This window comes from Engraulis encrasicolus, chromosome 9 (genome assembly GCF_034702125.1).
Source record: "Engraulis encrasicolus isolate BLACKSEA-1 chromosome 9, IST_EnEncr_1.0, whole genome shotgun sequence".
Lineage (NCBI taxonomy): Eukaryota > Metazoa > Chordata > Actinopteri > Clupeiformes > Engraulidae > Engraulis > Engraulis encrasicolus.
In genome coordinates, this window is record NC_085865.1 from 14,272,718 (window position 1) to 14,298,278 (window position 25,561).

The 25,561-nt window shown below is 43.9% G+C and overlaps 1 protein-coding gene across 8 annotated transcripts in view; it reads right to left on the bottom strand.

Moving 5' to 3' along the window:
• The window catches only part of dip2ca (disco-interacting protein 2 homolog Ca), a 163,352-nt gene that overhangs the window by 25,363 nt on the left and 112,428 nt on the right, over positions 1 to 25,561 (bottom strand). For 4 of the 8 annotated variants that reach the window (XM_063206607.1, XM_063206606.1, XM_063206602.1 and 1 more), the window contains 11 exons: positions 21,359 to 21,473; positions 17,981 to 18,120; positions 17,610 to 17,746; positions 16,406 to 16,614; positions 15,149 to 15,263; positions 13,128 to 13,329; positions 11,690 to 11,799; positions 8,827 to 8,907; positions 8,386 to 8,509; positions 1,530 to 1,651; positions 322 to 433 (listed from right to left, as the gene is read on the bottom strand). In XM_063206607.1, coding sequence (XP_063062677.1) covers positions 322 to 433; positions 1,530 to 1,651; positions 8,386 to 8,509; positions 8,827 to 8,907; positions 11,690 to 11,799; positions 13,128 to 13,329; positions 15,149 to 15,263; positions 16,406 to 16,614; positions 17,610 to 17,746; positions 17,981 to 18,120; positions 21,359 to 21,473 — 1,467 coding nt within the window. The remainder of the gene's footprint in view (positions 1 to 321; positions 434 to 1,529; positions 1,652 to 8,385; positions 8,510 to 8,826; positions 8,908 to 11,689; positions 11,800 to 13,127; positions 13,330 to 15,148; positions 15,264 to 16,405; positions 16,615 to 17,609; positions 17,747 to 17,980; positions 18,121 to 21,358; positions 21,474 to 25,561) is intronic. The other 4 variants (XM_063206608.1, XM_063206605.1, XM_063206603.1 and 1 more) reach the window with 1 other exon arrangement.

Sequence of the window (25,561 nt, forward strand, 5' to 3'; positions counted from 1 at the left end):
AATCAATCAATCAATCAATCAATCAATCAATCAATCAATCAATCAATCAGTTTATTTATTGTAATATTTGAAGAGCTTCGTTTGCAAATGGCATAGTCATTTAGGAACATTTTGGTAAATTTACATTTTTGTATTGGACATTGCATTGCATTGCAATATAAATGTTATATACGGTAGGTGCATAAAGCTGTTCTAAAAATATTTTAATGGCAAGAATTCACACATAGATGAAAGAATGTCTGAACAGTCATTTCCTGTAATAAAATGCTGTCCTGTGTGTGAGTGAGAGCAGCTGGATGTTGGGGCCGGGGTGTCACTCACCAGTCTCCAGGACGGGGGGCCATGTCCTCACGTCCACGGCAGCAGACGCCTCTTTCGACTTCAGCAACTTGGAGATCACCTGGGTGGTCATCACACAGGAGGACCGGCTCACCTGCACACACACACACACGCACACAAACACACAGAAACAGACACACGTACGTACACACACGCACACGCACACAAACACACAGAAACAGACACACGTACGTACACACGCACGCACGCACGCACGCACACGCACGCGCACACACACACACACACACACACACACACACACACACACACACACACACACACACACACACACACACACACACACACACACACACACACACACATACACACACACACACCGTTATTATAGACAATGCACATTTTAAAACAGAAATAGGGTTTGGGCCAGTTACAACAGACTACCTTGCCCTACTTAATGGCGAATGCCATCTTTCACTATTTCTAAAATGTTGTCTACACAGCATAGTCTGTTCCCTGGTGAATCACTGCTTCAAACCCTTTCTTTCCCTCAGCAAGTGTCATCAAGGTCTTCCCGCACACGTGATGACCTCACAGCAACTGCTGTTCAGAAGTAAAGTGATTTACTGAGTGAGCTGCTGTAGGCAAGGCTATTGTTGTAGTTGCAGGTCCATTGCAAATGATTTTGAGGAGTCTGAAGATCGCATACATTCTCTCACAACAAGCTGTGCCTGGTTAAAACCAGACTATCAATGCTATCTAGGCTACCTATTCAATTTCTCGTAGGAAAGGTGTGGTTTATGACTGCCCATGGCTGTTTATTGGACGCTACGAATGCATCATTTGGTACATACGTAGCCCATAGCCGATCACGTCAGTTGTATCTATTCAAACAAACTGCAAGCTTCCGTTTATCAAGCCTCCCCCCCCCACCCCCCACCCCGCTCTCTGATTGGTTCCCTTGCTCAGGCTCCCTCGCTTAGGGCAGCTGCCATGCTGTCTTTCGGAACGATTGTGCAAAGCAGCATGGGATATCCTAGGCCACCTTGTACGCCAAGGCCTTTGCCGGATGGACTCAATCAGTTTTGCTATTATGGTGTTCTCATAGGAAACCATGATAATGCATTTTTGATTATTATTAAGATCATAATAATGCTGTCTTTCAGAAGGATTGTGCAGCATGGGATTTTCTAGGCTGGTCATAGCTGGCATGAGGTGCCACGCGAGCTCACCTCCACGATCATCTTCACAGTGGGCAATGTGGTGGCGATGTTCTGGGGATGTGGGGGTCTGACTGTGATGGGCACGCAGCCCGCATACAGGCATCCGTAGAAGGCCGCGATGAGGTCGATGCCTGCAGAGAAAGACAGACAGAGGGGGGTTTGAGTGCACAAACAGCAAACACATCAATAGATTCCACCGTTCTATTCATAGCTAAGGCAACAATTCCGCAATTTTTAGATTACATTAGACTTAGCTGACGCTTTTATCCAAAGCGACTTATGTTAAGTACAGGGTATCGGTTACAGTCCCTTGAGCAATGTGGGACCCATACCTGCCAACCTTTAAAAAAAAATTTGAGTAGCAACTTATCGCGGCGCGGCAATTCACGGCGCTACAACTTGGCATGGCAAAGCAACGGGGTCGCCGGCGGGCCCATCTGAGAGGCTACTTTGTTTTGCATAGTCTGCCCTACACCTAGGGTTGCCAAATGTCAACAGGGAAGATATGAGACACTTCATTCAGGCAGGGGGGTCCTCCCCCCCAAAAAAATGCTTTTCTTAGGCTAAAATGCATTAAAATGCAGGAAATTGCATCTAACATCCCGTGTATCTGGCAAATAGTTTATCTTGCTCTTCACAGTACTTTGAACTACCATAATGTATTAAACTTTCATGAAAGATGTTTTTTTTTTGTTTCACACCATAACACCAATAAAATGCTATGATATAGTGTGCTGGAATTCAGGCCTCTAAATTAACTTTATTGATCACCAGCCAATATGGCTGTTAATCTTACTAGTCAAACATACCAACAGTCTGGCTAGTAGGCCTAAGTGGCTATTAAGTTATCCTATGTACCAGTCAAACAGAGCATTTGGTCACTTGGGGGGTGTTAAGGAGCTGGAATTGAGTATGAAATTGAAGCATTTGCTGATTATTTTTTTGGCTGTAGAAGGTACATGTAGGAAAATGTATAATTTGATTATAAAATACCGAGGCATTTCAGTGATTTTTATGAACAAAAAGTTGAATTGTAATGATTCTTACATCATCTCCCCCAATATTAATAAATGGTGATGTTGTCACCTACTGTGAAGAAGCATCAGCAGTAGAGAAAAAGATAAAGACAAGTGGTATCTAAGCTAGGATAATATCACACTTTCAGCATTCATTCAGTACAAAATGCGTCATGTAGTGGCTCTACTGAGGGACGGGGGCTAATGGCTAATGCTCTTGGAACTTCCACGGTAACTTTTGAGGGGCATTGCTTCTTTTTTTTCACTTCTCTGCATAATAGTAGGCCTAGCTACCCTCATCTGCCGTCATGAGTTGGCTATTGTTCACTGTTCGGCACATATATGATGATAGGAGAATTGATTTTATTAACACTAGAACTACCACGGAGGGGTCAATTGACCTTTTTACCTAAAAGCCCCACAAGAGGGTCATTTGACCCTTTGGACCCCCTGCGGACACTCCTTTTGTTGTGGAAATGTGGCTGTTAGCAGCTCACAGCTGTCACTTGAGACACAGAGTGTTTTTGCATGTGTGTGTGTGTGTGCGTGTGTGGATCATTTCCAATGCCTGTTGAGTGCTGTATTTCTGCATCTTCGTTCCTTGGAGAGGAGCTTCTTTCACCACAAAATTATTGAGGGAAATGAAGCAGTAGTCCACATGCACTGGTATTTATCCACCTAACAATTGCCAGGTTGCATTCACATGAGTCGTTATGGTCACATGGCATGGGAGATTCACACGTTACAGTTTTTCTCGATTGGTTTGGCTAATTTCTCGAAACTGAGATGACATTCTCAAAACAACACGGACAAATCCCCAAACCAACTTGCAATTTCCCAAAACAATGGCATTTTTCATTGCTTTCATCAGATATCAAATGCTTTGTACATGTCTCAAATGTTTAGTACATCTCTGCAGATGGATATGTACAAATACCCTTCAGTTGACACATTCAGCATACATTTAGCACATTTTCCAAATAAATTGACCTTGCTTATCTAAACGAATTAGACAATTCTCAGTCTAATGGTTGCCCTCTCCAAAACACGTCAGCATTATTTAATTGTGTAAGTCATCATATGCAAAGTGGTCTACGCAATTCCCAAAACAGTCAAGGACATCATATTTTAAGAATTTAATTACATAGTAAATTCATGACAGTGTTCAACAGGTCAGATGGTATTGTAACTTTACTAGTTAGTAGAAAATAATTGTACGTGTATACTACAGTTTCCTCTGTTATTTGGCTAATTTCATGACATTTTTTCAAACGACATTCTGTTTTGAACAATTGCTAGTTGCTTTGGCATTTGTCCATGTTACAGTTTTTCTCGATTGGTTTGGCTAATTTCTTGAAACTGAGATGACATTCCTATAACCATTGGGTCATTTGGCCAAACATTCTTACACTTCTGCAAAACGGTTCAGATAACTAGCAAAATGTCATATACCTCCCATAACAGCTCATTCTTGCATCAGCACTTAATCCTTCTCCCACATACATAGTCGGTACCATAAAAATGGCATAGATCCCTCTCAATTGCTTTGGCTCATTTGCATTCTTTTAGTCCTTCTGTCAAAATAAACTGGATGGTTCAGCATAACCTCATGGATCCTCATCACATGCTCATATTGCCCCAAAAACAGTTTACCCATGTGTCAAAACTAAATTCCTTCCCCACATATATCATCAGTACCCCCAAAATACATTGTCCCTTTGTCATTGTGTAAGCACTGCAAGTCAAAATGGTTAGATGTTTTGTCACTATGGAACTATGTTCAGCTAACACATTTCGGCTATGTATAAAAATGAAAAAGTGAGTGAAACCCTTGAAGTTTGACAACACAGACAATTTAGCAAGTACACTTATCAGTGACTTTCTTTACTATAAATTCTAATACAGAAAGTAATGCCCATATATTACAGGTTTATCGTTGGTCTGGCTCATTTCTCAAAACAGAGATAACATTCTCAAAATAACATGGACAAATCTCAAAGCAACTAGCAACGGCTCAAAACAGAATGTGGTTTGAAAAAAATTAGCCAAAAAACAGAGGAAACTGGCCTGTTGAACACTGTCATGGATTTACTGTTTAATGAAATTTTTAAAATATTATGTCCTTGACTGTTTTGACAATTGTGTAGACTACTTTGCATATGATGACTTACACAATGAAATCATGCTGACATGTTTTGGAGAGGGCAACCATTACATGGAGAATTGTCTAATTCGTTTAGATAAGCAAGATCAGTTTATTTGGAAAATGTGCTAAATGTATGCTCAATGTGTCAACTGTGGGGTACTTGTACATAGCCATCTGCAGAGATGTACTAAACATTTGAGACATGTACAAAGCATTTGATATTTGATGAAAGCAATGAAAAATGCCATTCTGTTTTGGGAAATTGCGAGTTGGTTTGGGGATTTGCCCGTGTTGTTTTGAGAATGTCATCTCAGTTTCGAGAAATTAGCCAAACCAATCGAGAAAAACTGTATTTTGAGAATGTTATCTCTGTTTTGAGAACTTACTGATAAATGTCCTTGGTAAATTATCTGTGTTGTCAAACTTCAATGGTTTCACTCACTTTTTCATTTTTATACATAGTCGAAATCTGTTAGCTGAACGTAGATAAAACACCTAACCATTTTGACTGGCAGTGCTTACACAATGGCAAAGGGACAATGCATTTTGGGGGTACTAATGATATATGTGGAGAAGAAATTTAGTTTTGACACATGGGTAAACTGTTTTTGGGGTGATATGAGCGAGTGATGAGGATCCATGTAGTTATGCTGAACCATCCAGTTTATTTTGATAGAAGGACTAAATGAATGCAAATGAGCCAAAGCAATTGAGAAGGATCTATGCCATTTTGATGGTACTGACTATTTATATGTGAGACGGTTTAGTGCTGATGCAAGAATGAGGTGTTTTAGGAGGTATATGACATTTTGCTAGTTATCTGAACTGTTGTGCAGAAGTGTAAGAATGTTTGGCCAAATGACCCAATGGTTATAGGAATGTCATCTCAGTTTCAAGAAATGAGCCAAACCAATCGAGAAAAACTGTAATTCAACCATTATCTGGTTGCAGTCGTATGATTCGTCATGATCACATGGGACATTCACACGTTCATTGATGACTTATATGAAGAAAATGTGCTGATATGTTTTCAGGACAACCATTACACTGAGAATCAACCAATTGGGATAGATCAGCAAGGTACATTCATTTGAAAATTCTACTAAATGTAAGCTGATTGTGTTAACTGTAGGATACTTGTACATAGCCATTTGCAAGGATGTACTAAATGATTGAGACATGTACAAAAGCATTTGAAATTTGATGAAAGCAATGATAAATGCCATTCTGTTGTGAGGAACTGCAAATTAGTTTTGGGATTTGTCCATGTTTTGAGAATGACATCTCAGTTTCAAGAAATGAGCCAAACCAACGGAGAAAAACTGTAACACACTGTCCGCCAAACTGTGCTATCTGTCTTTGCTGCTGATATCTTCATGCAGGTTGCTATTTACCTATGGTGATTTTGGAGGCTGACAGCCCTTGGGAAGAAGCTGTCGGTCCCTGTTTGTCTTGGCTGTTAGCACTGTAAGGTGTGACCCCCTCACCCCTCACCCCACACACGGCCCCTAACAGCCTCATTACCATAACAAAATGAGTGATTAGTGTATTAGGTAAAAGCCGCCGGTGTCCTGTCTATATGAGCGACCCGTCGAGATGTGATTCTCTTCGCTACTGAGCATGCGCACGCATGCGCACACCCTCGCGGTGGTTTTCGCGGGTGATTGCCCATCGAATTGTGAGACCGCAAGTTACGATAGGATCCCCTGAGACTGTCAACTTTAGTGACTCAAACTGTAGCCCATGTCCTCCAGAGGTTACCACCAGTCATCCATAGTCTAGTTAGCCTATAGCCTGTCCACCGACTGTCATGGACTGAAAGTTACGATATAGTCTATCCCCTGGGGGGGAAACGGGAAATAGCGTGGATCATCCAGCAGATCATTGGAAAATCTGCGAAATAGCGTGGCCTTGAACATTTGCTACTTTGTTGCCTAACCGTAATCGCTCACACACTCAGCCTCGAACATTGTAACATCGATCAGAAAAGACTATTTATGTAGAGGAGGCGTTCTCATTGCAAAATGGAAAAAAATCGCCACCTCTGATTCAGCTGTCAAAATGCTCCCTCCACCCTTCACTCAAGAATTTGAATCGACTGCATTGTAAAATGCCTGAACATGGTAGCCTAATAAGAAATGCACTGGTGGGGATGTTATGAAAATATGATTCCAGTCATTAAAAGGCAGACATCTACCAAAACAAAGCCACAATACGCTATCTGCTATCTGGGGATATCTAAAGCGTGCTTGTTTATCCCCATACACATGATTTCATGTGGCAATTTGCCTTGCGAGCCCACGTCGCATTGAAACCAAACCAACAGCAAATGACTGCATTAAACAACCCGTAGCCAGGCCCTGATCCCAAACACTTTCTCCAGTATTTGCGCAAACTCAACTCAGTCTCTTTCATATGGCACGTTTCTTAACTTGCTCAAACGAGAGGCTGACGTGGTCAGCAGCCGCACGTTCTTATTAAACTCCGCACGAACGATTGCACACCCCTGTCCGTGAAATAAACAAAGTAATGGTTATTAAAACAGTCCTACGTGGACCGATTGAAACGCCTTCCGCGGAAAATCAAGGTCGCTCATTTAGATGAGGCATCGCAAGTCGATAGAACACCACTATCGAATAGGGCGACCGGTCGCTCATCTCGACGAGGCAACACATCTCGACAGAACACCGGGTCAAATGACCCCTCTCTGGTACTTCTAGGTAGGCAGAAAAATCCTGGTAGTTCTAGTGTTAATAGATTGCCATACGTGATTACGGATAGTAGTCGTGGAGTGATGCATATTTGGTATGACGCACGACCTGTTACACCTGTTCACAGAATGGGCCATGACTCAGGGGGGAACAGTATTCCTATACGGTGTCATGGTAGGTTACGGATGTAGACCTACTCCGAGCACAACCGTTAGAACTATCGCTTTATTTTCCCGAGTTAAAATGATCCGGCGCAAAGGGAAACCAAATTTAGTTTGCTTATAATCTGCTAATTTATAGCGCGGTCATCGACACATTTTCTCATTCGGAAGTAATCTTGTTTCGGTCCAATATCAAAACAAGCAACAACATATTGCCGTCAAATACGGCGAAACATTGGGTGAATAATTACGACAGACCTCGGCCTTTATTTATTTTCATAAGTTTACGGATTTAGCAACTGGACGCAATTCACTATTCCCATACAGGCTACCTTTCTCAAAGTCCATTTACCTTTGAAACGGTGATTTTGACGGTGCTCACTTGTAAAACTACAGCGACAGTACCAAGATGGATAATATATGATGACAGGAGGAGGACACTTGTTTCAGAGATTATAGGAGTACATTAACCAGTCTCTCTGCTTGTGTGATTTCGAAGCAAACTTTCTATCAGCAGCTGATGCCTCGACTCGAGAGGAGCGCAGCACAACAAATGAAGACACCCAAACTAGCGCTCTGATTGGGCAATATCCCCCCCCCCACACACACACACGTTGCTGGCCAATGGAAAGGCCAGCGCGAGACAATTGCAAGCAGAGCCATGTCTACGGCTCTGTCTGATTGCAAGTCTACAGAGCAATTTATAAGGGCCCATGAACACACTTTGCTATTGGTTTTTCCCGTATTTTGAAGTGACAGCGCCGTAGTTTGATGTCAAAATCCGTATCTGCTACACAAAATGCGTAATGGTCGGCAGGTATGGGGACCTACCGGGTGGGTAGACCAGGGCCACGTGATCTCCGTCCTGCAGGTGGCCTCGCTCCATCAGCATGGCGCCGATCTTCTCCGCCCGCTTGTGCAGCTGCACACACGTCAATGAGCTCAAGATGGCTCCCTGCAACATCACAGACATGGACGCACACAAACATACACACACACACACACACAGAGAATTAATATGAGTGTGATAGAGCCTGTGTGTGTGTGTGTGTGTGTGTGTGTGTGTGTGTGTGTGTGTGTGTGTGTGTGTGTGTGTGTGTGTGTGTGTGTGTGTGTGTGTGTGTGAGAGAGAGTGTGCATACGTGATTGTGTGTGTGTGTGTGTGTGTGTGTGTGTGTGTGTGTGTGTGTGTGTGTGTGTGTGTGTGTGTGTGTGTGTGTGTGTATATGCATGTGTGTACGTGAGGTGAGTCAGGCCGTGGCTTGTGTTTACCCTTGAGCTGAGCAGAGTGAACAGGACGTGGTCTGGAGTCGTCTGCGCTCTCCACTGCAACACCTCTGACAGGAACAGGAACTACAGGTGCACAGTGGGGACAAACAGAGCCTCCCATTCAATTATTATGGAACACCGAAGAACAAGGCAAAGGCAAGTGCAAAGGCAGCATAAATACATTGCAAAATACTGCCGCTTCAATGAAATCTGTTCTTGTCAAACTAACTGTTTTATTACATGCCCAAATATTGTGACACAACACAGTTTGTTGGTAGAAATTATCCTTGCCATAGCCCTACGAACACACACAAGAGATTTTCCAAGTCATTTTTCCTCAGTTTGACACTCTATTGAGTAATGGTGTTGTGTGGTGTTGTGCGTTTGTAGGGCAAAGCTGATGTACAGCTTTATATATACTAGCTCAGGGCAGAAGGCTGATGAAACAGCTCGCTGTGGAATTACCATGCATACATAATAGCAGTATTGCTTAAACGTCAGATTACAATGCTTTAAGGGTCTGCAAATAGAATAATGGTCACACTCAGAGCGCTGCACTATAAAATATGGCGACATTTCCAGATACCTAACCCCCATAGTAAATACAAAACAGAAATTTATCAGACACCTTTAACAGTCAGTTTTACTAAAGGTTTTCGGATGGCACAGCCTTAGTGCCAAACCATAAAACGAAACCACTCAAGTGGTAGTATATTCTGTATGTATGACTTTCTTTATGCTGACATTAACAGTGATGAATAGAAATTAAAATATCTTCTCTTGCCAGCCTGCATCTACGATTAAAACCATTCTGCAAAAATCAAACATCTGTTTTCACCTCCTTTTGCTGAGTTAAGAAAAAAACAAAACATCACTGATAACCTGGTGCACCTGTTTGAACCCAGAATAATGAAGTGTACAGCTGAGCAAATGTCTCCTTTCCAGAGTAATAAGAGAAAAGGAGTCACTGTCTCAGTAGCTCCATCTGGGAAACAGGGTCATTACGTGAGCTTTTACTCCCTCTAGAGGAACCCAGAAATCACCCGCAACGGCAGCAACAGCAGCAGCAGCAGCAGCAGTAGCAGAAGTAGCAATTTCAGAAGCATTTCTTTCCCATTCACACAAGAGGGCCCGATTTTCATGGATGGCTCCGGAAGAGATGCATGGATGCATGGGCAAAAATCAATAAAGCCATGGATGATGACAGAGATTCAAAATGGACAAACGCACAAATAAATCATAGCAGAGCTTGAAGAATAGACAGATGATTCAGGGCGCCACCATCTGTGAAAGATGGCACACAAGGCAGACAGCCTAAGAGAGTGATAGAGCTGTAGAGAAGAGAGAAGAGAGAGTGAGGGAAGCATGCTCGTCCCAGCGAGAGGTGAAACAGGAGAGAGATGTAAATGTGGATGGAGAGGAGGTAAGAGCATGGATGCAACTGGAGGAAGTGTAGGATGCCAATGAGGAGTCAGAGCAGGGGATAGACACGCCATCAGCCTTGGGCAGGCAGAGCTCTGAGTCACCAACGCCATCGCAACAGGTGTGGATGTGGACAGGACATGCGTACATCAACAACGCTTTCTCTTTTGGAAATTAATGATAGTGGTGCATTCACTGTTTAACAAGGTAGCAAAAAGTCCCCAGCCAGCCGAGATATCATGTTTGATGGAAATCCTTTTTTATAATAATATTTGTGCTACTCCATGATCCGAAGAAAAGCCAGATTCCCAAATTGCATTATCTCAGAGTCCCACCCTGCAGCCCCATCTTGAAAGGAGCCATGCGGGGTGGAACAGTGCAGCCTCAATCCCCTCGTCTCCCCTTACACACTTGGTTGCTCATACAGGTCTGAGGGAGCCTTCCCTCCCTAGATGTAATAACGTTCAAGTTAAGTCGGCAAATGACCTCGGGCCGGAATCGAACCCAGGTCGCCGGCATAGCAGTCGAGTGCCTAGCCGATTGAGCCATTTTTACATTTCTTTTTACGTGTCTGAAACAAAAGGAAAACTAAAGACTTGAGCCTTTTACCTGCCGCAGCCGTGGCTCTAGAGTCTACACAGCCTTGTGTTATGACAGCTATTGATTGGCCAGATTAATACTCTGACGAGCCGTGCCCTAATGAGGCCGTCTGCGTTCCCTCCAGAAATGTCATTTGAATAGCCAGCGTTTCCCTGCCGCCTCACGATTGATGCCTTTGTTTCCTGGATGCGGAGGTGGGCTGCAGCATTAAAAACTTCCATTTGATTTTATCAAATCAAAAAGGTGCACAAAAAACTAAGAGAGTCAAAGGCCTCATGAACAGTAATGAGCAATTGGTTCTCTGGAATATGAGTTTTGAGTTTTTCCTTTGGTCATGAACAAGCTAGAAAAAACAAAACTCATTTAAAAATAAGGTTCAATTTAGCTTCAGTGCTTTCTATTGTTTAAATCTTGCCAAGAATTTCCAAAGGCACACTGCTAGATTCAATTAAAAAGCCTTTAATGTGACAGAGCTGACTCATTGAACAAGTGTCTTATTCAGAGCCCTATTTGACCAAGATGGCCATATTTTGACCATATTTTAAGTGACAAATTTCCTTGAGCCGATGAGAACCTGCTTTGTGCTGAATTAACACCAAATTGTTGGTGTTTTCGTCTGGAAAAAACAACAACCCCTATGCCTTTCATTATCATAGTAACAGCCCAGGAGAAATCATTACAAATAAATAACAGCTGTTCATTACTTGTAAATCTGCTCTACAATACTGCAACATGATGGATGGATGGATGGATGGATGGATGAGTGGATGGATGGATAGTGAGGTAGTGTGAGTAAGGCTAATGAAATGAAAATCGGGGCCCTCCCAAGGTGCCACACACACACCTTCCTTGCCTGATCATTGTCTTCGATCTGTCCCAGGTCCCGTCCACTGGCCTGGGCGATGCGTTTCCCAGACACCAGGTTCCCCACCATCACAGAGGCAGGTCCGATCTCTGCAGAACACATACACACACACGCGCGCAAGCACACACACATGCACGCACACAAATCCCATTTATAATGTTAATTTATAACATTGACTTCTTATTATTCCACATCATGTGGAAATGTGATTATTCATGGATGCACTGTGCAACCAGAATACTCACACAAGTGCAAACGGACATTCAACAACACAACCTCACAGACACCTGCACTTCCACGCAATCCGAAAGCTCTGCTGCACATTTGTATGGCGTGTGAAAGTGAGGCTGAGGCTTTGGCAAGAACAATATGAGGTTTAAGCTTGGTGTTTATAGTAAGTGGAAAATGATGTGTAATTACATCTAATGTGCCAAAGTGGCTAAGAAAAGAAATAATCCGTTATATCTTTAAACTTTCACAACGTCTAACCAACTTATTGGGCTTTTCAGCAATCTACCCCTGACCGCTTAGCAAACCAAGTGCATCTCAATTCACCTCAGTGACTATGGATTTCCAGTTCCCAAGACTAGCTATAAATACCGCATCCTACACAGAGGTGTAAAACTCACCGAAGTAGATGAAAAACTCAGAATAAACAAACCACATTCAACGAAAATCCGAGATTCCAAAAAAGCGAACAGCACACATTCGGAAATATACACCCACATATAAAAAAAGTGTGTGTATAAAATGTGTGTGTATTTCTCTCTATCTGAACAAGTCTTCATGTCTGTGTTTATGTATATATGTTTGCGTAACACATTTTCAAGTGAATTCAAGTGTGTAGTTTGTGTATAGTTTGAGTGTTATGTTTCTGTTTGCTGCATCTGCATGTGTTTGTGTGTGTCTTATAAAGCAAACAACACACATGCAGATGTAATAAACATAAACACTCACACAATCACACATAGAACTAGAAGCACTCAGAGAGTGCAAACCTCTGCCAAGGCCATGGGGTCACTGACGCCATAACATCTACGTGCTGTGGCATCCTACGCCTATGATATAACTTACAAACATTTGAGTATGTTACACCCTCTTTTTTGTTAGAAACTGGAATGTGAAAATTCACCCAATCCTGCAATGGTGAAGAATCTTTTTAAAAAAATCCTGGAACCAGATCGGGATCGGGATCACCACCAAAATGGTCTTGTTCCTTTAGTTATTTCCAACAACTCCATAAAATTTCACCAAAGTCCATTCATAACGTTTTGAGTTATCCTGCTGACAGACAGAAAGACAAACAAACCACCGCGACCGAAAACATAACCTCCTTGGCAGATGTAATAACTTAAAAAAAACACACACACACACAAACAGGTCAGGGACACACACACACACACACACACACACTGACCTGGCTGTTTTTGTCTGGGCTTGGGCAGGTTGGTGACGCAGGTGTGTGGACACATGAGCACGTTGCAGGGGTGCAGCGAGCCCTCCAGGAAGAGCTGCTTGGTCTCCGACAGGTGGATGCCACCCAGCGGCGTCTTGGGCAGCGTGTTGGCCGGAACCAGCGCCAGGCAGAACACCCCCACGCCATGGATGCTGTCGATGGCCTGCAGGAAGCAGACAGGGGAGGCGGTCAGGATCTACTAGCCAAGCATGCTTACTAGGGCTGGGTATTGGCACGGGGTTCACGATTCAATCCACATCACGATACATATGCCACAATGCGATACTATCACGATGCACTGCGATACATGTATTATGGTGATGCATTGCGATATTTACTTCATTCATTTTCCTTTTTCCATTTTCTGGTGGGGGGTGTGTGTGTGGAGATACACTGTGAATTTGTGCAGTGTAAAAATGCTCGCATAAACACACACACAGTTCTCCACGGGCTGTACTATGAACACAAATATCCCCTGGCTTTACAGTAAGCCTATGCTGAAAGCTGCCACCTTTACAATCACAACAGATTCCACCTTCACTAGGTGCACTGAAAATATAACTTAATTGTATTGCAAACGTAATGTCTAAGATTGCTTTACAAAACATGTCATATTTTATGTGAAACTGCATAACATTAAAATTATAACGTGATCTGGATAAGACGACCTCAAAGGCCATAAAAGGTTCCTCAACCGTGCTCTAGAGGGAGAATGCACGCACACACACCCAAACATTGGCAGACTGGACCTCGGAAGACCGTTTACACTCTAAGCACTGACCTTTAGAGCAAATTCTGCATGCGGTACTTTATTTTGAAGCGGGAAAGTAGGGGGAGGAGAGACTGAGGTAGGCTATGAGGGTGGGGTGGTGGGGGCTGGGTACAATCACATTTACAAGATTAATGACCTACAGTTCCACCGCTAAGGCAAACCATATGGAGCATGGAGAAATGGCGAGCCTGCGCTTTCCCGGCGTGGCGATTTATTTTTAAATTCCTGCGTCGACTCCTGAAAAACATGCTGATCCCAAAACCCCGGGCAGGTCACCCGTAGCATGCCTGCTAATTGAATCTGGGCAGGGGAATTTACACTATGCTGAGTGCTGGGGCTATCTCACACAGTGAGTGAGAGAGAGAGAGAGAGAGAGAGAGAGAGAGAGAGAGAGAGAGAGAGAGAGAGAGAGAGAGAGAGAGAGAGAGAGAGAGAGAGAGAGAGAGAGAGAGAGAGAGCGCAAACAAACAAGACCGAGAAATAGAACGAGTGACAGACAGGAAGACAGATGGATGACAGAGGAGGGAGGGAAATGGATAAACAGAAATGTGGATAAACAGGGGAGAGAGAGAGAGAGAGAGAGAGAGAGAGAGAGAGAGAGAGAGAGAGAGAGAGAGAGAGAGAGAGTAGGAGAGACAGAGAGACAGAGACAGAGAGACACAGAGAGAGAGTCATAATGGAAAGAGAGGCCAAAAGAGATGCAAAGTGGAAATCGTGGGGAGAGAGAGAGAGAGAGAGAGAGAGAGAGAGAGAGAGAGAGAGAGAGAGAGAGAAAGAAAGAGAACACAAAAGAGGCAATGACTAACAGTGTGTGTGTGTGTGTGTGTGTGTGTGTGTGTGTGTGTGTGTGTGTGTGTGTGTGTGTGTGTGTGTGTGTGTGTGTGTGTGAGTGTGTGTGTGTGTGTGTGTGTGCCAAGAGAGAGACTAGTCCCTATAAATAGAAACAAGTAGGTTGAGCCAGGGATGATGTGATCGGGTGGTGCTGTGCTGTACCGTGCCAGGTTAGTGGTAGTGTGTTTGTGTGTTATGTGCTATGTGTGTGTGTGTGTGTGAGTGTGTGTGTGTGTTTGCGTGTGTGTGTGTGTGTGTGTGTGTGTGTGTGTGTGTGTGTGTGTGTGTGTGTGTGTGTGTGTGTGTGTGCGCGTGCGTGCGTGTGTGCGTGCGTGCGTTCGAATGTGCGTGCGATAGAGTGTTGGGTGTATATACATACCTGCAGCACCCGGCTCATCCACTGGAAGCTGTCCTCCTCCGTGGAGTCCGGCCTCTGCTCCGCCACCACCACAATCCTCTCATCATGCAACACCGTCACAGAGAACACCGCTATCCTGTGGACGGGAAGATGAGGAGACGAAGAGACAGAGAGAGAGAGAGAGAGAGAGAGAGAGAGAGAGAGAGAGAGAGAGAGAGAGAGAGAGAAGACAGAAAGAGAGAGGGGGGGGGTAGAAAGGAGAATGAATAAGATGGGTAGCAGCAGAAAAATGTAGGAAACCTACAAATAAAGAGGCCAACCTACAATGCCTTTATGTCTATACTTTTCTTGCATTCCATCAACTCAAATGTACTATATGATGAAGATAGAGATGGATAAGAGATACATATTTACATAATTACCGGTATACATAATTAAGAGATACACAATTTGCTTTTTTTCATCATCCAGAGCAGGATGTTAACAGTTTGCCTGTGTTATGGTGATGAGGGTCTCTACTGGAGGTCTTCTGGCCATCGCAGCCAACAGTATACAGTATATATGCTGTGTCAGGTCAGCCTGCTAATTACCTAATGATCACCCAGACAGTTACGTAGAGCCTGCTGCTGCATCTGCACTATAACGGAGGCTAGCTGACTAAGTCAGTAATACCTCAAAGGACTAAGAGCCCCCTGTCTGAAGACAGAAAAAAGCCTGCGCTCATATTATGAGTCCTCAATATTGAAAGCTGCAGTATAAACAGGCCTCATACGTGGTCTGCCCCACACTACACCTGTTACTGGGTCAAACATCACTGATATTGTCGAGGTAAGTCCATTCTACTGTATAAAACAGAAGTTAACATAGTTATTTCCAGGATACCACAGAGGTGGCAACATTATTGTGTGAGTCCATCATTAGGTCGTTTGTGCCTACAGTACAACTGACTTGAAATCGCATCAGATCCTGTCTGTAAGCTGTGGTGCGTTCAGTCTCATTCTACTCGTAAAAAAACTGATAAAATTGGCAGGCCCAGATCGAGGAACTGCGGGTAAACCTGTTACGTGTTTAAAAAGGTTCGCACACTCGTTTGGATTCAATGATATGATGAGATTCAGATTGAGGTAAAAACGTCATCATGCCATTGAATAAATAAACAAAGGAAGAAAAATAAGAAAAAATAAAATAAAAATCGAGTGTGCAAACCTTTTTTCCCCCCCCCCCCAAAAAAAAGGGTTTTGAGCCCAAGCTACGCCACCAGTATTCTTGTTACGTTACCTGCCCCTGTAGACAAACTTCATGGGCTCCACCGCCAACGCCGTGGCCACTATATCGTCTGCGTTGTGCCGGCGTCCGCTCACCACCATCAGGCCGTCCATCTTGCCTGCGATGAACACCAGGCCGCCGGGCCCCACGAAGCCCAGCAGGCCGGTGCGGGTGAAGGGGTACTCGCTGATGGGAGCCCCAGTGCCAGTCATGGGGAACACCTGGGCACCACGAGGCAGAGGGAGACCATGAGGGGAGTTAAAACATACACTAGTATTTCAATTACAGTATACTACAACTGCAATTGCAAATCACTTGCATGCTACACGGATCCATTGACTTTCACTAGCTTAGCGACATATTCCCTCTTTTAACTTGTCTTAAAGCAAGACAACGCTTAACATGAAAAATAAGACACTTTACCACCTTTATAAACCCCAGCCAACGATTTTAACTGTAGTAAGCCCCAAAATAGTGGCATACCCCTTTAAAGGTGCACTGTGTAGGATGATGGCCAAAGTAACTATTGCAACTACGTATTCATGAAAAAGGCGTTTGTGAATGGGCAGCATGAAATCTGGAAATGAATAAAAACTATTACACAGTGCACCTTTAAATGGCAATGGCCAATAATGCGAGGAAGACTTTTGTTGTTGAAGAAGACAATATCTTCATTGTGCCATGGCCTGCTCCCTAAGCATATTTGACATTTACTTCATTAGATTAATTCAGTCCTATTTAATATGGTTAGATGAGGTTTTGGAAGGTGGTCAAAGGAAAATAAAAGCAAAAAAAATCAAATTTTGAGTCCAATTACAGAGTCGATAAACAATGCTGCCACGCTGTTTAGCAGTACAGTGCACATTCACGGCAAAACACGAACTCAAAGTTGCGGGCTGATGGGGAAAGAGTGACCTCTTGCATACTGGTCAGGCATGATATGGTGCTTGTTTGTTCTTGTGCAGGGGTGTCAAACAAGAAGGAAAGAAAACAATGTCTGCACATTTCATCGCAAAGCTTTTTTTTGTAAATGAACAGAAGCATTAAAGTGTGCCGACATTTTTCTTTCTTAGTTCACAGCATTTGTTTCTGTTTGGCACCTTTTAATCAGAGAGAGTGGATGAGAATAATACTCCTAGAATCTCTGTTTTAATCGTGGGTGCGGTGTACTCCGTTTAAATGTTCCTGCGACACTCCAACATAAACATGTCCTCACCTCGAAGGTGTTCTTGGTCATGCCAGAGAGGCCGTAGTAGGAGGTTCCCGTGGCAATAGAGCACACACACAGCTCTCCGATCTCGTCCGTTCGACACAGCTGAGGAACTCCCTCTGGTTTTACCACACACATCATACCTGCAAAACACACACACACACACACACACACACACACACACACACACACACACACACACACACACACACACACACACACACACACACACACACACACACACACACACACACACACACACACACACACACACAAACGTAGATATGATTTCACACTGTAGTAGTAATATTTTTTTAAAACACACACTTTATGGTGTCTATCATCATGTGTACAATTGGACTAGGAGAGCAACTGACCTCCTGGCATGACTGTGCCCACGTCCTGCACGGTGAGGACAGACAGGCGCTCCTCCGAGTCCACGCGGATCACCCCGTAGCTCAGGCCGTTCATGGACAGGACCCCTCGGCCCGGAGGCTGGCTGCTGTCATCCGTAGGCCTGTCATACCAGCAAGACGGAAAGATGGATAGGACATGTCAGAACATGCGAGATGAATGGCATGTCCATCTGCAAACTTAATCGTTCTTGCAGTTTGGATGTGTATTCGTTTTGTTATAAAGAAAGACAAAAAAATATGTCCATGGAAAGGACCCCTCGGCCCAGAGGCTGGCTGCTCTTATCGTCCATGGGCCTGCCCGACCAGAAAGAGGGGTGGTGTGGATAGTAGTGGAGTAGTGAGAGTGCCACTAATCAGAACCAGTCACACAAGAAATAAGAGCAGCATGCAGCCTTTGGGCAACTTCACAGATGCTCCAACCACATCAGCAAGCCACATCAACAAAACACATGCTTGAACTGTGTGTGTGTGTGTGTGTGTGTGTGTGTGTGTGTGTGTGTGTGTGTGTGTGTGTGTGTGTGTGTGTGTGTGTGTGTGTGTGTGTGTGTGTGTGTGTGTGTGTGTGTGTGTGTGTGTGTGTGTGTGTGTGTGTGCGAGCGTGCGTGTGCACGCACATGCGTGCGTATGTGTCTGTGTGGTGCCTGTATTTATAAATGTCTCTCTGCTGGGTGTGAACTTTTGTCTGAGTTTGTCGTGATGTGGTCTTCATTAAATACTGTATAAAAGTGAGTGAGAGCAGAAAAGTCGGTAAGAGGCCATGGGGAGATTAAATCAGCCCGAAAGCACTACGAAATCAGAGCAGCTTTCCAAACAATTTAATATCACTTGCGTTTCCAGCGTGAACTCATACGTTTCAGCTAGTGTGGAGGGGCCGTAAACCGCCTATTTGCTACATTCCCAAATATAAAGTGAAATGATGTCAGAGCTCTAATGACCAGAAAGAGGGTTTTTATATTTTGTTGTCGCAAAAGCAGTCTGGGCCTCAGTTCCGGTGTCTTCCTTCTAGTGGCACACAGGCCATCGTTTTGGAAGCCTGGCAAAGAATGTGAACGAAAAATACCTCTTCATCAGTTTTTTTTTAGGAACGTAAAGGACTTAAAAGGCAAGCGTAGCCTGGTGAGGCAGGGTTAATCCAGCGGAATGAAAACCAGACGGTGTGCTACACGCACTTGCGTTTGATATGGTCACATTCGTTACGTCAGGGCCTACAGAGACGTGTAATTATGGAACCAACGTAAGAAAATATTGTGTTCGTGTTAAGGGCTCATGGGGGGATTGTGAAAAAGTGGATACACCATCAAGGTCCTGTTGCAGCAGTCACAGCCTTTTTGAGCGATGTCTCAGTTTTTATGTTCTCGTGTTCATCTTCCTTTTCTCTTTTTTAGACCTCATCGACACTGTCCGCCTACTCGTGTCTGACAAATATTGAGGGCTGAAAACAGCTCAATAGCCATGACACATCCAGGAAGGAGAGGAGAGGAGAGGAGAAGTGAGGAGAGACGTGGAGAGGGGAGGATAGGAGAGACGTGGAGAGGAGAGGAGAGGGGAGGAGGCTGGAGGAGAGGAGAAGTGAGGAGAGACGTGGAGAGGAGAGGAGAGAGGAGGAGAGGGGAGGAGAGGATAGGAGAGGAGAGGAGAGGAGAGGAGAGGAGAGGAGAGGAGAGGAGAGGAGAGTGGAGGAGTAGAGGAGAGGAGAGGAGAGGAGAGGAGAGGAGAGGAGAGGAGAGGAGAGGAGAGGAGAGGAGAGGAGAGGAGAGGAGAGGAGAGGAGAGGGGGAAGCAGAGCTCATCGCTCATTCAGCTTGCGTAAGTGGAGGCTGGAGGTTCCATTTACCATTCTTATCCCACTGAGCCGTCTGGTGGTAGAATCATTATACATGTTGATCATTAACAGCAAGAAAATGAAAAATAAACCAGCTGTGCTCTACAAAGACAAAGGGGCAGTAACTACAGAAAAGGGTTTTCAATATCATGATGCTGCCCAGCCAAGCAAAAATGTTGACATGTTGTAATGCTTTGATGTACTTTCTTGATAGGAAAAAGAAACCGGTGATGTCACAAGACAAGGAGCCAATTTACAGTCTGCTAACTCTGAACAAAACTGAACTTCCTGCCTTTTTGGATTTCAGGGCACCACAAATACTGACCATGACTAATGTCTACTCGTCTACTCTGAATTCTTTTGATGCAGTTTGTTGTCTTTAAAGGGTTTATGTGAGATGGATGTACTGTGTACTTTTAACACATAAAATAAAATAAAAGTTGCACTCTGATGAAGGACGGTTAGTACGAAACGTCGTGCCATTAAATATTTGGGAGCATTTAACAGTGTTGCGGACCTTTATTTTCTTTTCAGTTATCTTACGTTTGGTCCAGCACCTGTGCCACAGATGTGCGCGCATTCTTTGACTTTCTGGATTTACTTTTAACACAGACTCAATTGTCAGACAGGTCAATTGTGTGAAAGCCCGCCTTGAGTTGGTACCTATGAAATCTGAACGTGCAATAGTATGTGCAAATATAGTTAAGAGTGATTAACTCAATAGGTTGTGACCTAGTAATCAACACAACGGTCTGCAATTCACCTCTGTGTAAATTGGTTTAGTGCATATCCAGTATCTGTTTGGGAATCCACTTGCAGCAGGTCCATTCTTGCCAAGGCAAGTAGAAAGAATGGGTGATATGCCCATATGATACGATACGTATGTGCATTGACAGAAAGGGAGTTGTCTGTTCAATAGCTGCATGTCATTCTGAATAACAGCATCAGCTAAATGTAGTGTGTGTGTGTGTGTGTGTGTGTGTGTGTGTGTGTGTGTGTGTGTGTGTGTGTGTGTGTGTGTGTGTGTGTGTGTGTGTGTGTGTGTGTGTGTGTGTGTGTGTGTGTGTGTGTGTGTGTATGTGTGCATGTATGTGTGCGTGCATGCATGTGTGCGTGCATGCATATGTTTGTGCCTGGGTCAGGATGTGTGTGTATGTATGTTTGAGTGTGTGTGACCTCCTGATCACTACGGTCAGTGTGAATGTGTGTGTATGTCAGTGTGCGTGTGTGTGTGTGTATCACCTCCTGATGGCTACGGTCAGTGTGTGTGTATGTCAGTGTGTGTGTGTGTGTGTGTATCACCTCCTGATGGCTACGGTCAGTGTGTGTGTATGCCAGTGTGTGTGTGTGTGTATCACCTCCTGATGGCCACGGTCAGTGTGTGTGTATGTCAGTGTGTGTGTGTGTGTCCTCCTGATGGCTACGGTCAGTGTGTGTGTATGTCAGTGTGTGTGTGTGTATCACCTCCTGATGGCTACGGTCAGTGTGTGTGTATGTCAGTGTGTGTGTGTGTATCACCTCCTGATGGCCACGGTCAGGGCCTCTGGAGAGCTGGCGCAGGGGCAGATGACCTCGGGCCTCAACCCTTTGCTCTGGAAGACATTGAGGAACGCGTCACACGACGAGATGGACCCTGGCAACAAGAGAGAAAAGACAAGACATTATCAAAAAAAAATAGGGGTGAGCCCAAAATAAAAATTGAATGGGCCTACATTAATTGCTATCATTACTAAAAAAAATGAATAAAGTGGGTGGTCTGGACTGAGAAGCCATTCTTGCACTCTGCGGGAGTTCTCTCTTTGAAGCAGTATTCAGGCACAGGACTACGCATGTACTGTAAGGCATATTCATTTATGCACTGCATGCAAAGTCAGCTACTGTGCTGGTATGTACGTGACACTGAAAATAATTTCTCTACAAATTAGGTCAACCGAGGAAAAAACCCAAAACAAAGCTTATATAAGTTACAGCTTAGTGTTGATGCTATGAGAACAATACGTAGCGCATTGATCGATCATGAACAATGTTGTAATGCATTCTGTGCCAAAATGCAGGCATAGAGTCATGTATTTCCTTCTCAGTTTGGCATGAAAAATATGATTTCCATATTGACCAAACACATTTAGCTCTCTCCAAGTGTAGCCTTTCACTCCTCCCAACTCATGTGCTAGCCAAGCCAGAGCTGTGTAAAGAAACAAATTTAGCACAAAAAAAGAACAATAACTGATATCACTGACGTATCATGAGACGGCTGCTGCAATGCTGAATATAAAGTGCAAAATATGCCACAGTTATCTATCTACAGCTAGATACTGGCCACGCTCAGCATCAGAAATGCTGGGTTCAAATGACTTCAAATGTGCTTGGAATACACTGAAATATACTGAATGCACTGAAAAGGCAAGCAAGCAGAGAGCCGTGTGAATGTACTGTATATATATATATATATATATATATATATATATATATATATATATATTAGGGGTGGGCATAGATTAATTTTTTTAATCTAGATTAATCTCACTGTAATTTTGAAATTAATCTAGATTAATCTAGATTAATCTATATCAAAATGGCTCATTCAGAAATGGCGCGCTAGCGAAATAATGCAGGAAAAAAAAACTTTTTTTCCCAAAATGCATCTCATTTTCAAAAAATGGTCATGTTGATACTTGGTGATGAAAAAAAACGCACTGCAATATGTGCAAAGTGTGTCCAATAGGAAGCATTTACAGTTATAAGATACTAAAATTTCAAAATGAATAGCGCTATAGAGGCAAATACAGATAAATCTATCAAACAATTAGGCTATTTAAACAAAATGACCTCAACAATTCAGCATTTCTAATAGAGAGAGAGAGAGAGAGAGAGAGAGAGAGAGAGAGAGAGAGAGAGAGAGAGAATCTGCTACTGACTGTTAAAAAGAGCAGCGGCTCCTTTAAGAGAGGGAGGAGCTCTGCGCACAAGTAAGCTCAGCAGCCCTCAGCAGAGGCAGGCTACTGGATATGTAGAACCAACAGCACTGACCCACGGCAATTTGGCCTAAACCTGACAGTTATTCTCAGAGTTAGAATGCCAGAGGCGTTACAACTCGAAATTAATTCAGTTTGCAAAAAAAAAAATCAAGCGCCACAACCGCGAGTTTTATTACCGTCTGACATGAGAATATCTCACTGAGTCGCAAATGCGCGAATGCAACACAAACATTCAGCGAGAGTATATTGGCAGTTTTAGTTTGACAATCTTCAAAATGCATATCGCACGGAATATTTTGCAATTATGGCACAGGCAAGATTTCTGGAAGTTGTTTATGTGTTCCATGCAATGCGAGAGGAAATGTAGGCTATGTCGGGCTGGTAGGCTACTCACACACAATAATGTCTCTATGCTTCACCTCAAACAATAACATCTCTTTAGTCTACCACTTATGAAAAAGCACTCAAACAACACCTACCACGGCAGAGGGATTAATGTTTTCAGCATGCAAACACTGTTCATATTTAGTAGGTCTGCTGAAGCAACAGGTGAGGAGAAAGCGACTGGAGCGCAGTCTGAAAGCGTCTGTCAATGGAACGCTATGGTGATGTGCATATCAAAACCCATATTTCGAGAATAGATTAACGTGCGATATTTTATTTATCGCGCGACAAGAGTCTCACATTATCGCAGCACGTTAACGCCGATAACGGCCCACCACTAATATATATATATCGTGTATGCACTGCAGGGGGTCAAACATGGCCAGTGATGCGTGTGCTGTGTGCTGTGTGCTGTGGTGCCACATGAGCTTTGGCCATGTGACACAAACAAACCCTACAGCAGCAGCATGACAGTCAGATCACACACACACACACACAGCGCACGAGCTACCAAGGTCACAAGGCCAGCACCAAACACACACACACACACACGCACGCACGCACGCACACACACACACACACACAGCGCACGAGCTACCAAGGTCACAAGGCCAGCACCAAACACACACACACACACACACACACACACACACACGCACGCACGCACGCACGCACGCACAGATTTCTAGGTAGGTCAGTCTTATACACCACTTTGTTCACATGATTCATTCGTGAGTGAGTCCTCAGCGCCCATGTGCTTGACACACCTTTGCTTGAACGTGACACCACACTATCATTTCTGTATTAACAAGGTCAACTGGGTTGTATTATACTTGGCCAGTAACATGGACTCTGATGCACTGTATGCTAACTAAAAAACAGCATGCTTCATGTGGCTAGGCAACATAACTGCAGTTTGCGCTAAGGGCTCGTGGGAATGGAAGGGGGGATGGGCTGAATAAAAATGTAATTACAACAACTGTGTGTGTGTGTGTGTGTGTGTGTGTGTGTTCCAAGTGTTTGTGTGTGTGTGTGTGTGTGTGTGTGTGTGTGTGTGTGTGTGTGTGTGTGTGTGTGTGTGTGTGTGTGTGTGTGTGTGTGTGTGTGTGTGCGTGCGTGCGTGCGTGAAAATAAGGCTCATACACACAAATAGAAATTGTGTATGTATGCAAATCCTTCACAGCAAGACAGGTTTTTTAATGTATTTATAATGTTATTTGCATGATGTGTACTGTATGTGTTTTTGAGAGGGGGTTGAGGAGTGAGCTCCTTCTACTGGCTAAAAAGCAAAATGGCCTCCGAGCGTCATGCATCCTGACTCATCATTTCCCCCCAGGCATTCTCCCACTGGCTCCAGCCTGGGTTATATATAGAACATGCATGTGGAGGGTACACACACTATCATATATATATGCTGTACCTGCACCCGATCACACGATCACACACACACACTGTACAATACAATCAGTCACACCATCTCTCTCTCTCGCTTTCTCTCTCTCTCTATCTTTCCCCTGTGCTCTCTCTCTATCTCTTTCTCTCTCTCACACACACACAGAGGAGAGAGAGAGAGAGAGAGAGAGAGAGAGAGAGAGAGAGAGAGAGAGAGAGAGAGAGAGAGAGAGAGAGAGAGAGAGAGAGAGAGAGAGAGAGAGAGAGAGAGAGAGAGAGAGAGATGGTGTGACTGATTGTAGAGAGAGAGAAGAACTCATGCAATAATGCTTAGCCATTCCAGTTTTCTGGTTGGCTGCAGCAACAAGAACAGCTGTTGGGGATATGGTGTGCATTTCATGTGAAATAAATGGAGAGAGAGAGAGAGAGGGAGAGAGAGAGAGAGAGAGAGAGAGAGAGAGGGAGAGGGAAAGAGAGAGAGAGTGCAAAAGAAAGAAAGAAAGAAAGAAAGAAAGGAAGAAAGAAAGAAAGAAAGAAAGAAAGAAAGAAAGAAAGAAAGAAAGAAAGAAAGGAAGAAATAAAGAGCGAGGGAGGGTAGGAATGGAGGAAAAATCAGAAACGGAAAATAGCGAAAGAGAAAGAAAAACAGAGAGATGTGAAGGGAAAGCGATGTGAAGAGAGGAGGGAGAGAGACAGACAGATGAAAGGGAGAAAGAGAGAGAGATAGATGACGAGAGAGACAGGGCAAGAGACAGACAGATGAGAAGGAGAGAGTAAGAGAGAGAGAAATGTGAAGAGAGAGCGAGCGACAGACAGACAGACAGACAGACAGACAGACAGACAGACGAGAGAGAGAGAGAAAAACAGAGAGATGCGAAGAGAGAGAGAGCGAGCGAGCGACAGACAGACAGACAGACAGACAGACAGACACACAGACAGACAGACAGACAGACAGACGAGAGAGAGAGTG